The sequence below is a fragment of the Neospora caninum genome, chromosome Ib, assembly GCF_000208865.1.
Source record: "Neospora caninum Liverpool complete genome, chromosome Ib".
In the NCBI taxonomy this organism is placed as follows: Eukaryota; Apicomplexa; class Conoidasida; order Eucoccidiorida; family Sarcocystidae; genus Neospora; species Neospora caninum.
The window spans coordinates 1,734,280-1,753,116 of NC_018386.1; the positions used below are offsets into that span (position 1 = coordinate 1,734,280).

The 18,837-nt window shown below is 63.2% G+C and overlaps 2 protein-coding genes across 2 annotated transcripts; one reads left to right on the forward strand and one right to left on the reverse strand.

The window, feature by feature from the left end:
- Positions 1 to 550: 550 nt before the first annotated feature.
- NCLIV_004471 (srs domain-containing protein) lies at positions 551 to 1,639 on the reverse strand (the record flags this gene model as incomplete). Its single annotated transcript, XM_003879956.1, has 1 exon — positions 551 to 1,639. The coding sequence occupies one exon, from the start codon at positions 1,637 to 1,639 to the stop codon at positions 551 to 553; it is 1,089 nt and encodes a 362-aa protein (XP_003880005.1).
- A 1,352-nt stretch (positions 1,640 to 2,991) lies between these two features.
- On the forward strand, positions 2,992 to 17,471 carry NCLIV_004480 (putative myb-like DNA-binding domain-containing protein; the record flags this gene model as incomplete). The annotated part of the gene is made up of 6 exons (XM_003879957.1): positions 2,992 to 9,566; positions 10,055 to 10,628; positions 10,817 to 10,972; positions 11,444 to 11,578; positions 11,738 to 11,887; positions 12,303 to 17,471. 6 exons carry the CDS (start codon positions 2,992 to 2,994, stop codon positions 17,469 to 17,471), a joined length of 12,759 nt encoding a protein of 4,252 aa, XP_003880006.1.
- Positions 17,472 to 18,837: the final 1,366 nt, after the last annotated feature.

The window sequence follows — 18,837 nt, forward strand, 5'->3', positions numbered from 1 at the left end:
GGGTAGCGACAAAAAGGGGTGATATTTATGAGGCGATCGCGACTGAACACGAATGCGGCTACTTGTGAATTGGAGGTTTTGTTAGAGGAAGGCGGTGCCCCCCTCGAGGCCCTTTGTAAATGGTTGAAGGTGTACACGGCATTTTTCGCTCATGCATCGTAGGCATCCTCGAGGCAGATGACGCTATTCGCTCGTCATTACAGCTCTTCAAGTCCATGTGGGGTGGGCACATTGTTGCGGTACCGCTCGAACATGATCCAAAAATCAAAGTGACGGCATTCACAATCGATGGTGGCAGCCAAAGCCCTCTAACGTGCCTTCGAATATGTCTCGGACAGGAAGAATCCATTCTCACACAAACAAGAGAATTGCTCCACACCTGGAAGACCCACGACCACAACAGGATTCTGGTTGCCCAAGAGTTACATCTCCAAGAGACGTCCGGGAATAACCAGGCAAAAATGGCAGCTACAATCGTATAGCCATTCGATTTTGTGCAGTGACGGAAGCAACTTGAGACTTCCGAAAAAATCGAAACTTGCCAACCAGCTTAGAACGAACCAGCCAACAGCGCTGGTAGAACAGTTGCTCCAGCGGTCGCAGCTACAGTTTGCGAGGTGAATGATGCAGACGAGGCCGAGCTCGCCGCCTTGACAGTAACAACAACCCGACAGGATGTTTTCACCGACTCAGACTGACTGGATCCCTTTGTAGCATTTTGCGCAGCTGTTGTTTTGGGAGCGCACCCTAGAAGGAGGCGCTGGTCTTCACCTGGGAAGTCGGCCTTCGGGATGGTCAACACAGCCGGGGAACTGTCGTTCTCCGCTTCGGTCCACCAGCTGGTTTCAAAAGTGGGAAGAATATCAGAGTAGTTCGCCTTGGAGCATTCCTCCAACGTGTCTCCCTCGGGGGAGCAGTACTGAGATGTGAATTCAGCAGGCTGCATAGATCCGTCCTTCCCACAGTCAATGGTGAGAGTGTTTTTGTCTTGTGACATCTCCACTTCCACGGCTTTCTGGTTGCTGTCTTTGCCGTATGCGCAGGTGACAACGTTGGTGTCGTCAACCGCCGAGGGTCGGGCATTCACGTTCACGGTCACTTTACATGACGGGTCGGTTGACGCCCCTTTTTGACAGCCCACGAAAAATGTTTTGTCTGCCAGGGGAAGGTCTGTTTCTGCTAGCTGGAGTCTCCACACTTGGCTGTTATGCTCCTCTTCCCCTATTCGAGTCCACTTCACCTCGGGAGTTGTTCCGAGGATGCTGCCCAGCGTCACCTTGTTGCCCAATTTATGAGAGCCAATCTGGCAGCTAGAGGTATCCGCTTCTAGTAGCGTCGCGGTGGCAGTATATCCATCGCAGACGGTCTGAAGATTTTCGGGCACTGCTTTGTTTGTCTCACCCAAACACTGTAAGGTACCTGTGAGGGAACCCTGCGAGAAAGTCAATGTCGCGGTAGCTGGTGCGCCCACGCCTCCGCTCGTAACATTACAAGTTGCAACTCCAGTCGTGACATCTGTTTGAGTCTGGGGGCCAGCTGCCTGTGACGCCAAATTCCGACGAAGGCTGCCTCCACTCTGCCCGCTTCCGAAGACTTCCCGGCCTGAAATCAACAAAACTCCTCCTAAGCAAACGGCCATCAACTTCCGGGCCGTCGACCTGAACCTGCGGGCGCTGCTGCATTCTACCTGTTCTCGCCATTGTTAGGTTTGAGTGACAGACAGAGGAACTGCTTGGTGAAATGCCACCAGATGACAGCAGCGCGCTTCAACAACTCACAGGCAACACAATCCAAGAAAAAAACAGCACTCCGGTGACTGCTTTGCGGGCAATCACTCCCCGCGAGTGAATCGGTGCGCCTCTACAGCGACTGGCTCGGGCGGGCGGGGCACGGGTGCATGCTCTGTGCGGCGGTCCCTGGCGCTGCCAAGTTTCGCTCTGAATATCCTGCCGGCTGGTCCACCGGAGACAAGGCTTGCCTTCTAGCCTGCGAAGTTGATCACAGTAGGGAAAAGGGCTGAAGGCGAATCTCTTTTCGATCTGGAGGCACAATCTTTCGTGTTCGTGAGTTTCGCCCTTGTTCCACCGGGGCCGGGCTGTGCGCCAGGTGGAGGTAACACTCCGGCCGTCGTCGCGCGGTTCCAGCGAGGATCAGGTGTTCGTGTTGGGCTCACCAGACACGGCAACGGTGGCAGCAAGAAGGAGAGGAAATGGCCATCGGCGCTTTGGTGCGGTGGAGTGTGTTATGTGAAATGTGCTCTTTGACGTGGAGAACGCCGCTACACGCAAGCTAGCTTCTAACCATAGATACAGGCAGCACCGGATTCTCGCCGAATATCCTTTTGCTCTGTGTAACGTGTTTTGTGCGTGAGCCTCGCTTCTGCTTCTTCTTTCGCTTCTCTACAGAACTGGCTCTACGAGGGTAGCCTTTTCCAGCCTGACAACTCTCCGCTTTCAGCCTCCGTAAACGAAACGATTCGCCAGCCTCCAGAATGCGTCACCGGGGCTGTACTGCCGGGGTACAGACAGCACTCCAGTGCCTTCTTCCTTGCGCAGCGTTTTTCTGGATTCCACTTTCTGAAGAACCACAGAAAAATCTTTCTGGAATTTGCAGTGAGAACCGACTTTGGTGTCCACGGCGGCCGAAGGAAAGCGAACGGGAGGCGCTGCGATATTCCCGCTGGTGTACGGGCCGATCGGACGGAGCGTCCTGTTTTTCGCAGGGGTTGCATGCACTTCGTGTTGGTACGCGGAGTTCTTGCGAGACGGTTATTCTTTCAGCTCTCTCCGTCGGACCTTTTTCCGTATGGAAGAGGGCAAGATTTCGGCGTCTCGTGTCGAGGGGTTGCGTTCGGATGTTGTGAGATCTGTTTCTTTCGACGGTGTTGTTTTTTGTCTTTTGCCCGCTTTTTTTCATCCATGAAAGGGCCTGGCACCGGGGAACGTTGCCGTCTGTCCTTGCGTATCTTCTCCCCCTTCTGGCGGGTCCAGGATGGCACTGCCCTCGAGCGAGGGCACTTCCTGTCCCGAGTCTCAAGTTTCCTCTTTGTCTGAACCCCAGGTCGGCCACGAACAACATGATGGTTCTCGCCTTCCCGAGGATCCCCAGGCTGCCTCGGGCGGGCCAGCAGCCGACGGCGGACGGTTGGCTGTCAGTCCCCCGCTGTCGAATTCATCGTCCTTCGAGTCGTCAGGTTCCGTGCTTTCAGGCGCCTTTCTGAGTCGGTCCCTTTCTTCCGATCTGTATGATGCGGCCTTCGCCGTGGAAGAGGAGGACGACGACCTCCTGCGCAAAATGCATTCTGCGCTGCAAGACGACGAGGACTCGGCCTCGTCGGCAAACGCGGCGGCGGCCGTGTCCTCGTCCATGGGGCTTCACATGGAGCCGGGATTAGGCGCGTCGTCTTCCCTGTCAGTCGGTGCTTCGTCGCTTTCTCCTGACTTCCTCACGTCGTCCTTTTCATCCAGCAGTTCGTCTTCCCTCGCCGTCTCTGGCCTCTCGTCGTGCTCCGTCACTGCTTCCTCGCCCCTCTTTTCTTCTCAGCGCCAACCGTCTCTCGACGCAGGGAAACCCGTTCCAGCGGAGCGCAAGGAGGAGGTTGCCTCGCTCGATTCCGGCACCCAGCCGGGCGGCTCCCCGGCTGTACATACACCTGTCCCCGGGGGACCTACACCGCCGTCCCGTCGCCTGCTGCTGGGGTCACCGCACACAGATGACGCTTCCGCCGGCAGTGCCCTAGGGGCTGCCGAGCCGCGCTTGGACCTTCTTGTTTTTTCGGGGACTTCGACCGGCGATTCCCTGTTTCCTCATTCCCCGCTTCCCCCGCCTGGACCGGCCCCAGTTCAGAAAGAGGCAGACCGAACCGAAAACATCGTGGGCATGGGCCTCGCAGCCCTCCACAAGGCGCTGGCGAAGAAGGCGCAAGAGGCGGCGGCAAAGGCCCGCGAAGAAGGCAGCGAGAGTGGAGCAGGCGCGGCGCTTCCGACACAGCACGAGGACTTGTGCAAGATTACCCCGCTCTCAGTCTGCTTTCTCAAGGCTGAAGAACACGAAACCAAAGACGAGGGACCGTCCGACTCCGCGGATGCTGCGGCAGAGAAGAACAAGGGAAATGAGCCAGCAGAGGCGGAGAGGCCGGTCGAGAGGGAAGCACGCGAGGGGGATGCAGAGGCATTGACGGAGGAGACGCGCGAACGCGAAGAGAGCGAGGCACCCGACAGCAACTCAGTGGAGCCTTCGACAGACGAACGCCTCTCGGGTGCACTTCTGTCGTCTCTCGTGGCGGATGTCAAGGAGGAAGAGAAGACCGACGCAGAGCGCAGCGCTGTTTCCGGAGCAGGCGACAAAGCGATAGGTGGAGTTAAAACAGATGCCCGCGATGACGGCGATCTCCTCCCTCCGTCGAAAGAGAACGCGTCTTCGTGCGTACCCTCTCTCTGTCTTTCTCGAGCAGTTGAGACGGAAGGAGACAGCGAGCGAGAAGCCGCGGGGTCTCCGGACGGAGGTGCTCCGCTGTCTTCGCGTTTTCCCTGTTCGTCTTCTCCAGCGCCGCCGGGTTCATCGCCCTTGGAGAAGGAAGTTTCTCCTTCCGGAGACTGTTTGCTTGTCGCGGATCCCCAGCTCTTTCGCCTCCTCCGCGCCCTGGAGCAGACGGGGGCGCAGGTCGAGGAGGAACTGAGGGCGGAGGAGCGGCGTTTCGCCGAGACCGCCTCGCTGCTGCTTCGCGACCTGGATCTGGAAACGCAGGCAGCCGTGAGTCTCTCTTCGCGCTCGCCTCGTCGCTCTCTTTCGAGAGCGAGAAGAGACAGGGGTCCAGAGGCGGCGAGTGGCGAGGAAGACTCGGAGGGCGTCGGCGCGGAAAAGACGAGGGAGGCAGAAGACGCAGAAGAGGAAGAGATGGACGACTGGGAGAACAGCGAGACGGGCCGACCGTCCGGAGACAAAGCCGGGGATGGGTCGTTCGCCGTGGACCAGACCGCGAAAAACGGTCCTCTCGCGTCTTTCCGTGGGACCAGTATGTCGTCCGTCCTGCCTCTGCGGGTCCTTCGGCAGGGGCGCCGCCAGTCCAGGCGTCTTCGCGCTCGTGCGGCCAGCTCCGTCCTGCGCAGAAGGCTCGAGCAGAAGATCCGCCGCGTGCGCGAAACGCTTCTCGCGGCCGTTGGGGCAGCAGAGGAGGATATCGGTATGTTGGAGAAGGAGTTCCAGAACGTGGCGGAATGCGAAATTTCGCCGTTCGCCCGCCTGACGCTCTCGAGTCGCACCCTGCACGCTCCCTTTCCCCCGACTGCGTCTCCGAAGGAGTTCGGCCTCGCCCCCTACTTTCTCCCGCCGGCTTCCGCGGGCCTTCCGCCTGCTGTGGACGCCCTGTCAGAGGACTCGCGGGCTCTGTTCGCGCTGCCGGGGGTCTGCGGACCTGACCGCGGCGACGGCGCCTGGTTGCCGCCTTCGGCGTGGTCGGCGTCGTTCGGCGACGCGCCGCTGACGCTGGCTGTTTCCGAAAGCGTGGCGTCTTCTCTGCCGTCGTCGCCCCTCGCGTCGGGCGGAGCTGTGGGCCAGGACGAAGACCAGGGAGACTCCTCAGGAGACGCGTGCTCGGCGCAGATCCCCCCGGCGCGGCCGAGCCGCCCGCGCGCGGCCTCGCATCTGACGCTGTTGCTCCCCTCGGTCACCTCGGATTCCAGTGCGACGTGTCCGATCGAATTCGATTTCGAGGCGTGTCCCAGTACGCCTGAGCGAGGCGCGTCGGGCGGCTTTCTCGGCAGACCTGCGGACTCAGGAGGGCCTCCACGCGGAGCTGAGCAGAGCGACTTGCTGGGAGACGGCGAGGAGACCGAGACGGGCGTTCCCGAGACGCCCCAGGAGGGCGCTGAGCGCACACACGCACTCACGGGCGACGGCGCCGAGGTGGGCGTCGCGGGGCATGTCGTGAGAGGCCCCGCCGAGGACGGCACGGACACCAACGAAGACGGAGAGCCGGAAGGAGACGTCGACAGCCGCATGAGTCTAGGGGACGAATCGGGGACATTCTCTCTGTCTTCGGCGTTCTCGGTGGGTGCCGGGGGGGAAGGCCTTCTTTTGGACTCGGGAAAGGACGGAAAGCGAGCGAGAACGCAGACGCTCGGCGGCCTTCCGGCTACAGGGCGACAGGGCGACGCCGCGAGCGCGGTTGACTCGTCTCCGTCTCTCGCCCCAGGCGAGACGGACTCCGAGGAGGCCCTCTCTGTTCTGCCGAGCTCCGCGGCGGATGAGGCCCAAGGCGACGGCGACCTCCGGGGCGCCTCAGCGCATGCTCTGTCCTCGGCTATGGGTGGCCAGCCGATCCCCGGGGCTGCCGAGCGCTTCTCGACTGTCTCTTCGGCCTGGGGATCCAGCGGAAACGCGTTCTTCCTCGAGGCCTCAGCCGGCGAGGGTGCCGGTGACGCGCAGCTAGCGAACGAGAAGGGCGAAATTTTCCCGGGCGCATGCAGCGGCCGTGGAGCCTTGCCCAAGGGGAAGAGCCTTGCGGGGCCGGGACAGCGGACGGCGGGGGGCGGGAAGAAGCGCGGCGGCCGGGCGGCGACGGGGCGCGGCGGAAGCGACTGGGTGGAGGCGGAACGCGCAGCGAAGCAGCAGCGCCTTCCTCTTGAGCTGTTCTCGATGGCGACCAGGCACGTGCACGAGGAGGCGTGCCTTCGCGCGGCAGCGTCGTTTTGGGAGCGGACGAAACGTAGAGCCGATTGTTTTCTGACTTCGACCGAGCGCGCGCTTCCAGGGAGGCCTTGCGGAGCCGGGACACACGAGGGGACGGTGGCGCTGTCTGCCGGCGCGTCGGGCTTCTCGCCGCCGGCGCCGCCCGCTCTACCGGCTCTCTTCCTGGCCGCGCAACACCTGCAGCCGGCCGTGGGGCCCGACGGGCTCCGGCGAGGCCCTTGGCTGTCTCACGGCGAGGACATCTCCACGGGGATTCGCGCGACGAATCGGCGTCGGGCGCTCGTCTCGCTGCTCCAGTTTCTCCGCGAAATCTCGCAGGTCGCCGTCGTCCAAGTCCGTGAGCCTCTCAGCCGCCAAGACGCAAGTGCCCTGGCCTCGGCCGTCGCCGCGGCGACCGCGGTCGCGTGTGCGGGAGCCTCGTCCCCGAGAACCGCCGGTGGAGGCGAGGGCGGCGCGGGAGGCTCGTGCGAAGACGAAGGGCTCGACTCCCGGGAGCTCGGCGAGGAAGGCGCGGCAGAGAGCGTCGGCGAAGAAGACCGGAAGGGCGGGCGGTCCCTGAGTTCGCACACGGACGGTTTCCCAGGATCCAAAACGCCGCGGACTGGCCCGCCGTTCTCGAGCTCGAGCGAGCGAAGGGAGTTCTCTTCGCAGGCGTTTGCGGCGTCTTGTCTCTCGCCCTTCGCCGCCCTGCCGCAGAGCCCAGCGATCTGGTTCGATCCCCCCGTCCCCGCGACGGTCTGGGGCGGGGAGACAGCGAGCGGCGTGTCGGCTGGCTGGTTGGGCTCCAACTCGGCGGCCTCCTCGCTGTCGGCCGTGGAGAGAGAATGCCGGGGACTTGGAAAGGGAGGAGACCCGAGGGGGCCCGCTGCGCAAAAGTCCGGGCCCGCAGGGCCTTCTGGCGGCGCGGCTCTCGCTCCGGGCACGGACGAGGACGAGGGAGGCAAGACCGAAGAAGAGAAGCGCTGGGCGTCGCTTCCCGGATTCGGAGGCGGGAGCGTCGAGCGCGTCGTCCTTTGCGTGAGACGGGACTGCTTGCCTGTGGGCTGGCTTCGCGAGATGCCGTTCGAGTGCAGGCTGAAACTCGACGTCGAAACGCGCGACGACGAGAGGGCCGAAGCGACGGAGTGTGCAGGGGCGAACGAGGAAGCGACAGGCGCGCTGAACCGCGGAGGCAGTCGAGACGCTGGGCAAGGTTCCTCGGGTTCGAAGCGTTCCTCGCCCGAGGCGGCTTCGCAGCCGTCGGAGGCCGCGCCTGGTGTCCGGGCGAGTGAAGGAAAGGAAGACGTCCTCCGCGACAGCCAGGGGGCTCCGTCTGCGTCTGAAAACCCGCCTGCCGACTCTCTGCAGGGCCCGGTTGTCTCCTCGGCGGCGCTGGTGCGGAACAAGCCTCCGTTTCTCGCGCCGCGCGTCTCGGCTCCGCCCTCGCCGCCTCGGTGTCGCATCCCCAAGTGCACGTGTTGCGTGGAAGTCGCTGACTCGAGTTCCGCCTTTCGGGCCTGTTCGGCTGCGGCGTGTGCGTCGCCCTCTGTCGGCGCGTCCAGCTTCGACGACGAGACGAAGAAGCGGAAGCGAGCGAGCGAGGGCGGGGCGGTCGCGGACGAGGCGTCGACGGAGACGCGAGAGGACGAGAAGCGGCGGAGGACGGAGAGCGGAGAGGACTACTTCGTCATGGAAGACGCGCTGAAGCTGCTCAGCCGAGCGCGGCAAGACCAGCAGGAGGCACTGCTTCGCTTTCAAAGACAGGCCTTGGAGCTGTGCGACAAGTGCTGGCATGCAGAGAAGAGCGACGAGGAAGCGTCGCCGAGTGATCGCGGGGCCTCGTCTCCGAGCGGGAGAGACCCGTCTCGCTGCGCTCCGAGTGAGAAATCTCAAGACGGGCCATCCTCGAGGAGGCCTGCGGCCTCCCGGGCTGCGGGAGCGTCTCTGCGGCAGTGGCGGGCGTCTCTGCGAGCGCTGGGGCTCTCTGTCCCCGACGTGGTCCAGGCGATTTCGATTGCGGAGCGAGAGCGGCGATGGGCCAGCACGCCCGCTCGCCGTTTGCATCTCTCCGTGGAAAGCCTCGTGCGGGACCGGAGCAAGGAAGAGTACGTCGAGCTGGCCTTCTTCCTCCCCCACAAACCGAGCACCGTCGAGCCGTGGCAGGTCGCCTTGGAGCTGTCGGAAGAAGAGGCGGCGGCGCGGTCTGTCGAGGCCGAAGCCGAGCCCGCGCGCCCCGCGCCGTCGCCGAGCGACAAAGAAGAGAGCGGCGAGAAAGGCGAGTTCGCCGCTGCGCCTGCGACGCCGAACGGGCCTCTCTCGTCGAAGGAAGCCGAGAGAGAGGCGGTCGAAGGAAAAGGGCGGGGAGGCGCGCACGGCGTCGCCGGCTCAGATGCAAAGGAGAAAAAGGGTGACGAAGAGAAACGCGGCCTGACCGGCATGCACGCGCGCGCCGAGGGCCCGGACGGAGCGGGGAAGGGCGGGCGCGGCCGCACTGGAAGAGGCGGCCGAGGCGGGAAAGGGGCGAGCAAGTGCACGGGGAAGAGGAGAGAGAGGGACGACAAATCCGAAGAGAGGGAAGACAAAAGCACAGTGGGAAGTCCGGCGTGCTCAGATAAGTCGCCGTCTGCCTCGTGCGAAGCGCCCGAAGGGGCTGACGCGCACAGAGGCTCTCTGTCGCTCTTGGCAGCCGTCGAGACGTGCGAAGGCGGCGAAGAGAAGAACTCCCGGCAAGACTTCGGCGAGGCGTGGGCGGGGGTCGGCGGCGAGCGGAGACGGGCGATCGAGCCCGAAGGCGTGAGTCGAGTTTGGCGCGTCGTGGCCCAGCGCAAGGTCAAAATGCAGAATCTCCTCCGGCAACAGAAGCGCCTGTGCCGCGCGCTCTTCAAACCTTGGCGCAAGTAAGTCCTGAAGACAGAGGCTGTGAACCCCCGCCGGTTCCGGGAGTCTTTGCGGGAAAACTGCGGAGATAGGAAAGAGAGAGATATCTGTTTGCCCAGCTTTTCCTTGACCCAGGCTGCGTGCCGTCTCTAGCTGGGCCTCCACTCGGCGTTTGTGTCGCGTTTTTGCCACCCGGCTGTCCTGCCAAGTTGACAGCAGCCCCTTTCAACTCTCCGGCCGCGCACGCCGTTTTTCCTTTTTCGATGTCTCTCTGCACAACACACATCTGCGCCTTTCGGCCCGCTTTTCTCCATCCTTTTCTCTCGCACCCCCACATTTGTGCGGGGGCGTCGAAACTCCCTGTTCTCGCTTTCCGCGCCCCGTTCTTGCGTTGTTCTCTGCACCATGCTCTCTCTCTCGCAACGGGCTCTCTCTCTCGCAACGGTCTCTCTCTCTCGCAACGGGCTCTCTCTCTCGCAACGGGCTCTGTCTTTTCCTTTCTTTTCAGAGAGCGTCTAGCCTTGGAGCGCGCGAGGATCCGCGAGGGCGACGTCTTCAGCTGGGGCATCCTCCCGGTCCGGGCCGTGGACCATCCCGACCAGCTGGTTTCCCTGCCTGCGGGGTTCCGGACCGGGAACCGGAACGCGCCTTACCAGCGGGGCTGCGAGCAGGCCGAGAGCGGGGCGTGTGAGGGCGAGGACAAGAAAGCCTCGGCCGAGGGCGGCTCGGGGCGGCGGAGCACGCGTGGCGGCAATCCTCAGGACGCGTCTTTCCTCCCCTCTTCGGCGTCGGTCCCCTCGACTTCGGCAGGCGGCACCGACAGGCAGCGCGCGAAGGAAGAGGCGGCGAATCGCGAGTCCAAACGCGAGTGGATGCAGGCGAACTACGCGAACTTGACGGGGCCGGGCGTCTTCTGGAGAGACTCCTGTCTCTTCTCGCTCGGCCAGGGTCTCCGCCAACGGCTCGAACGCCGGGCCGAGCAGTGCGCCGGCGTCTTCCCCGTGGACCTCCTCGAAAAAGACCTCGACTATGCCATCCTCGACCTCGACCGCGCCGTCTCCTACCACGACCGATGTACCCTGGTGAGCCAGGGGAAGACAAAAGGGCAGGGGTAGGAGGGAAGGGAAGCAAAGAAGGAAAGGAGGAGAGGGAGGGAAAGGAAAGGGAGAGACACGGGCCAGCGGGTTGTGTGGGGCTTCGGGCCGATATATATATATATATATATATATATATGCTGAAGTCTGTGTCTCTTTTGCTCTTTCTCTCTCAGCTGAAGGACGTGGCTCTCGTCGAACTGGAAAAGAAGACTTCCACGGTCTGGGCCGAGTCGGAGGCGCGGACGTTCGTCGAGAAGTTCCTCATGTACCCGAAAAACTTTGAGAAAATCGCCTCTTACCTCGACGGAAAAAGCACGAAGGACTGCGTGGTAAGCGCGCGAGTGGCTCTGTTGCGCTGAATGTACAGGCGCAAGAATCCCTTCGAGATTGTCCGCAGGCCGCTTCCACTTGTTCCCTCAGCCTTCGCCAGCAACGAGCGGTGTTTTTTTTCTCCCTGAGCGTCGAGTTTGCCTGACCAGGTCCCACCACTCTGTGCCGCGCATGTAAAAGTTCCTCATTTTGGACTTCCGGGAGAAAGGAAACGAACCCCACTTTATCGTCGCTTACGCAGATCGATCTCTGCCGCGACGCCACAGCCTCGCTTTGCTTCCCCTTCTGCCTGTCACGCTCTTTCTCTCGCATGCATCCACACGCAGCTTGCATACGCTGAAGTCCAATACTTTTCCGCCGTGCTCACGGCGCCTTGGACATGTCCCATTTTCCCTCCGGGACCGTTTTTCCCCCTCGTGCTGAACAAGGCGGTCTCTCTGTGGCGGGTGACTTGTTTCTTTTCTTCCCAGGACTTCTACTATCGCTTCAAGTACCAGTTCGGGTTGAAGCGGCGGCTGCAAGAACTGGAAGACACCGCGCGCAGCAAGAAGAAAAATCGCCTGCTCGGCTCCAAGCAGCTTCGTCGCGAGGAACTCGTCGCGGAGGTGCGTTTCCCTTTTCTTTCTTCTTCCTCTTCTGTCTCCGCTTCTGCCTCACGTTCTGTTTTTGTCTGTTGTCTGCTCTCTTTTTCTCCGCCGTCTCTCCCTTCTTCCTGGCCGACACATCGATCGGGATCCTTTTGCGTACCTCTTCCAAATCTTCAGCTTTTTGCGCCTTCTGTGCAGGCCATGGCGCGCCTCGAGGCGGAGTGTTGTACCGAGCCAATGCGCCTCTTCAACGCGCAGAATTCGCTACCATTCGACGTCTTCAGCGGCTACCTGCTTCACCAGCGGTCGGTGTGGAACGTTCTCAAGGTACGCGCGTCGCCTTCCACCAAACCCGAGGGGAAGACCGGTCCACAAAGAAGGCCAGGGGCAGTGCGCCACACGTCGAGGGAAGGTTCTCAGCAAGAGTGTTTTTTTCTGGAGAAGAACGACATGACCGTTTTCCGCGAGACACGCCTGCGCGTGTCTCTTGTTCCACTTTTTTTCTTCTTTTTTTGGTGCTCCGTTTTTCCCTTTTTTTCCTCGCCATCTCTTCTCCATCCTCTCTCTCTACCGCGCCCTTCTCCCACTGCCTCACGTCCTGGAGGTGGTCCATATACGTTTCTCCCGTCTCCTTGTTTTACGCGTCTCGCCGCGACGCGTTTTGTTTCCTGCCTCTGTCGCTTTCTGTCTCGCGCGTTCTTCTACTTTTTTTGTCCCTTTCTCCTGTCTCGCGTTTCCCCAGGATCCTGTCGGGACGCGCCCGGCGGACGAAGCGCACGACTCGGACCTCGAGGTGGACGCGCGCGGCCAGCCTGCTCAGGAACTCTTTTTGGAGAATCTGCGGGAAGGCTACTTCTTCCCCTCGACCTACTCGGGCTTCGTGCCCCCGGGGCGCGTCGCGAATGTCCCTGCCTGGTTCTCGCCGACTCCCCAGCCCCGGTGCAAAGGCGCAAGCGGCTTCCCGCCGCGATCCGCGAAGGCGGCGACGCCGCCTGCCGCGCCCCACGTGCCTCTCGCGTGCGTGCCGGGCTGTTTCTTCATCGAGCGGCCTGCGAAGGACGGCGCTCCGGGCGCAGCCGAGAAAGAGGCTGCGTCGCGGGTCTTTTCGAATGCGCAGTCGCCGTTTGCGCCTTCCCTCGCGTTCTCCTATCGCCAGCTGAATACGCTCTTGACGTGTCTCCAGGCGGCTGCGCAGCGCGGGCGCGGCGGCGACGACGAGGGCCCTTCGTACATGACGCGCTCGCGGTCTGGGCGAAACAATTCGAAGCCGGCCTCGTGCGGGGCGAAACCACCCGTCTCGGGAGCGAGCGCCGCGCAGGCCTCGGGCCACGCGAGCGCCGACCGCGCAGGCTGGCAGAGCCCAAGGGCGCGAGCGCTCGACGCGCTGCTCCTGAGACTCCGGGGCGTCCTCCGCGGCAAGCAAACTGGCCTCTGGAGCGTCCACCGAAAGAGACAGGTGTGGGGACCGCAGACCGAGAAGCCCGCGGCTTCCTCGCCCTCGCTCCAGGCGGCCGACAAGGCCCTCGCGGGGCGAAGGGGGCGGGGCGCAGCCGCACCGGGTCCGGGGTCCGTCGCCAGAGACGACAGGGCGCTTGCGACTCTGAACGGCGAGGCGGTGGACGGAGACGTCCCCGCCGGCGAGGCGACGCGGGGCGGGTTCAGCAGAGACGCCGCGAGTGGACCACGCATCGGGGCGGCGATGATTCAGGGGCGCTCCGGGGGCGTGCCTCTCCAGCGGATGGGCACCGTGGAGAGGCAAGACGCCCTCGTTCTTGTGGGAGGCGACGGAGGCGTCGGGCGCGGCGGCATCAAGCGCCTGTTGACGGAAGAGAGCAGCGTGTTGAGTTCCGAGGACGGCGAAGGCCGAGAGAGAGACGAGCGCGAACGAAAGCGACACCAGGCGGCGTCCGTCGGTCAGGCTCTTCTCGGCGAGGCCGCGGAAGGGAAGAAAGAGGGCGAGGCGCCGGCCACGCAGATGGCAAGCAGGCAGGGTGTCTGGGAGGGCGACGGCGAAGACTCCCGAAAGAAAGACGTTGCTGCACTCCCCACGCAAAAGAAACCGGACCTGGCGGCAGCCGGCAGAGCGACGGGCCCCAGCAACCCCGCCCTCCTCCCGCCCCTCACCGCGAAGCAGAAGGAGGCGCTGCTCGCGTTTCTGGAGCCGCGTGCCGGGTCGTCGCTCCCGGCAAATGTCGCCGCTGCGCTCGCCGCCTCGCCGCTTCTTCCCCTGCTCGCCGGGGGCGAGGGGCATCGTCCGCCCTTCCCGCTCTTGCCTTCGTCGGCTGCAGGTCTACCGCTGCCTGCGTCGTCTTCGCAGCTCCTCTCTTCCTTGCTCGCGTCCTCGAGTCTCTCGCCCCTGTTCTCTCTCGCGGCGTCTCTCGGCCCAAACAGCGCGGCAGACGCGGGGAAGAGCTCTGCGCAGCCGGGCGCGGCGCCCCAGCGGACTCCGACGGTGGTGCGCCCCCAGAGTCTGTTAGAAACGTTGTCGGCGTCTCTGTCCAAGGCCGCAGCCCCAAGTGCGTCGTCCTTCTCGACACCGGCCTCTTCACCTCCGCGGGCGTCTCCGAAGCGGAGCCCGGGGCTCTCGTCTGCTCTCGCGCCTCAGTCTGCCTCCAGTGCAAATCCTTCCCTCTCCCTGCTTGCCTCGCTCTCCGCCTCGCCCTCGTCGTCCGCCTCCTCGCCCCTCTTTCCCGCCGTCTCTTCGGCCCCGTCGCCTCCCCTCCTCCCTGCGCTCTCCGCGCAGACCCCGCCCGTCTTTCCGCCTCTCTCCGCTGCGCCGAGTCCGGAGGCCTCCGCGTCGCGCGGCACGGCTCGGCCGTCGCCTGCCGCCTCGCCGTCTCTGGCGGCTCTCGCCTTCTCCAAAGCTTTGCCCTCCGCGGCTGCAGCCGACCTGAAGGAGGACACGGTCTCTGCGAAGCCGGCGGGATCGCCCCTCTCTGGGCCTCTCGGCGCGGCGGCCAGAAGCCTCCTGGCTCCAGGGAATGCTCACTCAGACATGCTGCGCAGCCTCGCCGCCGTCGCAGCTTCCGGCCTCGTCCGCGAGGCGAAGGGCGAAGGCCTCGCGTCTCTCGCGAAGCGCGCTTCACAGGCCGACAAAGGCCGGAGAGAAGAAGACAGTCCCGGCGCGGGGCTTCCAGGCGCCAGGAACGGCCCGAGCAGCGGCCAGACTCCGAGCGGTTCGACGAGCTGCGCGCCCGCGGGACAGAGTGGCGGCGAGGCCGGCGGAGCTGCCGGGACTGCGTTGAGTGGAAACATCCAGGCTTCGAACTCGTCCTTCCCCGTTCTTCCTTCCTCTGCCATCGGACTCCTCGTCCAGGCTGCGGCTGCTGCGCGGGCGGCCGCCGCCGCGAAGGCTGCGATGTCGGCACCCGGCGTGCGCGCGGTCCCGGGCGCGACCTCGGTGATGGCCTCGCCCGCGCTCCTCCCCGCGTCCCTCCCGCAGCATCTCGCTTCGAGTCGCCTGCTGCCAGGCCTCGTGTCTCAGCCCTTGTCGGCGCTGCCTGCGGGGCGCGGCGGGCGGCCCGACAGCGGCCGTGCGACGCCGAGTGCAGAGGCTTCGCCGGTCCTGGCCCCGCTTCCGGTCTCCTTGTCGGCTCTCGGCGCCGCGCTGCCTTCTGGAGTCCGCAGAGAAGGCGGAAAGGACGAAGCGGCGAAAACCGGCGACAACGCCGAGCCGGCCTCCGCCGCCTCATCGCCCTTCCTCGCGCCTGCGGCCCTCGCGAGGAACGAGGCCTCGAGTCTTTTGGCGAGCGCGGCGACGCGCGTGGGGCCCGGCCAAGGCCTGGCGAGCCGGTCCGCCCCTGGGCCGGGCGCGTCGGCGGTCGCTTCGCTTCTCGCCAATCTCGCCGCTTCCCCCGCGCCGTCGCCTTCCCCCGCGTCTCGGTCGCCCGACCTGGCTGCGCGAGGTCAGCCGACTGTCCCCTCCCCGGTCGTCGCGCCGGCCCCTCCGCCTCTGCCGGCTCTCTCGCCCGTCTCGGCCGGAAACCCGCCAGCCCTCCTCGCTGCATGCGCCGCTGCCGTCGCCGCTGGAAAGCTCCCGGCCCCAGTGGCCTTGGCGGCTGCGGCAGCGGCGAAGAAGGCCGGGCAAGCGGCGAGTGCGGCGGTGCCCGGAGCAAGTGACGGGAGTCCGCTCGTGCTTCCGACGAATCAAACTCAGGGGGCGAATGCGGCGGGCTCGCTTGCGACTCCCTCCGCCGCTGCGCGCAGTGTCTCGCCAAGTCCTCTGCAAAGGCCAAATGTGGGGGACCAGGCTCTCAGCGGCGCTGGTCTCCAGAGTGCGGAAGCCTGTCGGACGCGCTCTACCGAGGCGACGGCGCGCTCGCCTACCCCCGTGGCCGAACCAGCCGAAAGAGACGGAGGGCCAAGTGAACCGGTCCTCGGCGCTCCGGATGGGAGCGGCTCTCTCCGTGCAAACTCAAGCGAAGTTCCTGAAGCGAGAATGTCTGCGACGACTCCGCTGCTCAGTGCTCTGGCTGCAGGGCTGGCAGCAAGTGTATGTACAGCGAGTAGCGGTGCTGCGAGTGAAGAAGCTTCCGGACTGGGGGTTTCGAGTCGCGACATCGAAGGAGGGAGAATCAGCCCAGAGACAGTCCGAGAAGAGACAGAGCCTGTGTCGGCTACGTCCCTGCCTTTCCCCGGTTCTGCGCCGTCCGCCGATCCACTCGACGCGGCCGAGCAAACTCCCGAAGTGTCGACGCTGCGAGGCCCATCAACGACAGACCTGCCGGTGGTGCCGAGGGCAGAAGGCGTGCAGGAGAGAGAAGAGACACGTGGAGACACGGGAGAAGGAGCCGCGCAATGCGAAGGAGAGGCGAGAAGAGAAGAGAAGTCGGAAGAGAGTGGAACGCGCATCTGCAACTTGGAGGGAGAGGCGGAAGCTGTGGCACAAAAGAATCTGGCGGAAACGAAAAGCGCTTCTCTTTCCTCGGCGTTTTTGTCCACGCACTCGTCTTCGATTGATCTGGCCTTTTCAGAGGCCGGAGCGGAAATGCTTCTACCTGGAGCCGTCTCCCCGACTTTCGCTTTCGCCGCCTCGCGTTCGGCTCCACTTCCCGAGCGCCCTCTCTCAGAAGCTGTGGAAGAAGTCCAAGCCTCTCAGATTGCGAGGGATGTGGGCGTCGAGGGGACAGAAGGGACAGAGTCGTCGGCGTTGTCGGATGAGGCAAACGAGCGAAGCGCAGCTTTTTTCGTTCGTGCCGCCGAACCTACAGAATGTTCTGACCCTCCGCAGTCTACACAGTCCCTGGAAGGAAGCGCGGAGCGCGTGTCTACGTGCCTGCCTGTCTCGTCGCTGCCTCCTGAGTTAGCTTCTGAGCTGCCGCAGAACGGAGAGGCGTGCTCTCGTCCCGCTGAGGCGACGGTTTCTTCCCTGCCGAGTGTGGCCGCGATGTCAGGCGTTTGGGCCGAGAACAGGGAGGAGTCTTCTGTCCCTGTTTTTCCGTTTTCGTCTCGCGTCTCTTCCTCCGAGGGGAACGAGGCAGAGGAAGAGGGGCGGCGCGGAGCAGAAGATCAGAGCGCGGATCACGAGAGCGAGGGCGCACAAGTCGGTGATCCGGGTGTCTTGATGGGAGAAGCGCACGACGCATTTCGCGAGAAGGACGAGCGGAAGGAAGACGCGGACCCTGCCGATGAACTCTCAGGAAAGACGGTGTGTGCGCGGGACCTGCCTACGGACGGGCAACCGAGGGTAGAGGCGAGACTGGAAGAAGCCGTTCTGCATGCGCTTTGCACAACTGGAGACGCAGGAGAGACTGGAGCTGCCTCCCACTGCCCCGCTGTCCCACTGGACTTGTCGCGGGTTCTTCCCGCGTTCAGCGCCACACTGCAGGACCAGGTGTCTGCTGTCGCGGAGGGACAAACTACGGAAGGCGAGAAAGAAACGGCGACCGCAGGAAGCAATGAGGATCAGTAACTTCCGAACAAGGGAAAGGAAACATCAGGTAGGGCCCGGGAAGCCGTGCACAGAAGGCCACAGGAGGCGGGGCGCGACGAAGGGCGCGTTTGCAGTGCCTCGGGAACGGCCGGAGTTTGGTGCAATGTTGATCGAGGACATTCGGCGTTTGTGTCGGGTAGTGTTGTGCCTTGTTCTTGTCCCTGTCGAAGGCAGGAGGAAGGCGAAGGGCGTGAAAAGCGCCGAGAAGTGGAAACGTGGATGTTCCTGCGCGTCCTCGGTGAAGTCTTTACTGGGGAGAGGTCTTGTACGTGCTGTCTCGGGCGTTTGAATTTCCCGTGGTGTGGAGACGACAGTGCTCGAAAAACGTTTTCCTCGTGGTTCCTCTTCACGAAAGCTTTTTTGTTGTGTGCGTCTGTTCTATTTCGTGTTTGTTTTGTGCCGAGAGGGCGAGCAGAAGCTTGTCTCTCTGCTGTGCTGTCTTTTGGACGAGACTGGCCTACACCCAAGATGTGTGGGGAAGCCGTTTCGTTAAGGGGAAACGTTTTGTGCGGCGGCGACAAGCACCGGGCATTTCGTTATTATTTCGTTTTTCTCCCGTGAAAGCAAATTCGCGTATCCCCGTCGTGAGCAACAGCCCTCTCGGCGGGACCATTGCTTTGCGAGTCGCACCACTGTGCGAGAAAAGTATGACATTGAAAACAGGGGTGAGTTTGTAGCGCACATTTGCACTTGGGATCGCGCGCGTTCTCCATCATCAAAAACGCGCCTTTTTCACGTGTGCAGCTCTCGCGTTTGGGCTGTGTGTTGAACACGAATCTCCGGGGCAGCACGTGCAGTGAACGCATTCTTGAATCCTTTTCTGTTGTCGAGAAAGGACTTTTTATAATTTTTCACTGCATCAACGTTCACCTCTTTCGAGAGGAAACGCTGCGCATCTGCTTCTCCTGATGTGAGGGACGGGCACCTTCTCCGGGGGAACGTTATTTCTGCGTGCATTCAACGCGTAGATCGCACAAAGCGAGGTCTCTGGACTCAGGAGCCTTAGCGAGACGGATGCCATCTTCAGACTGTTCGGTGGAGTCGCCGTCAGGTGGTTTCGCGTAGCTTTCTCGGGGCGCGGTAGGAAATCGCCCGATCTTTTTGGTCCAAAGAAATATCAGCGACGGAAGCATCTCGCCTCTGGCAGTTAGGGATAGATTGAAAAAATTCGCCACAAATCGAATCGAATGAGAGGGAGTGTTCCGGCAAGGCAACACATGTGCCCAAGAGAGGCGGCCCGTCGGATGCGTGCCGGTGGATGCTCCTCCAAAATCACGGTTTGCGAGGGGGACGGTTGACAGGTGCGAAGTAGCAAACACGGATTCTCGGGTTTAGGAAATCCGCA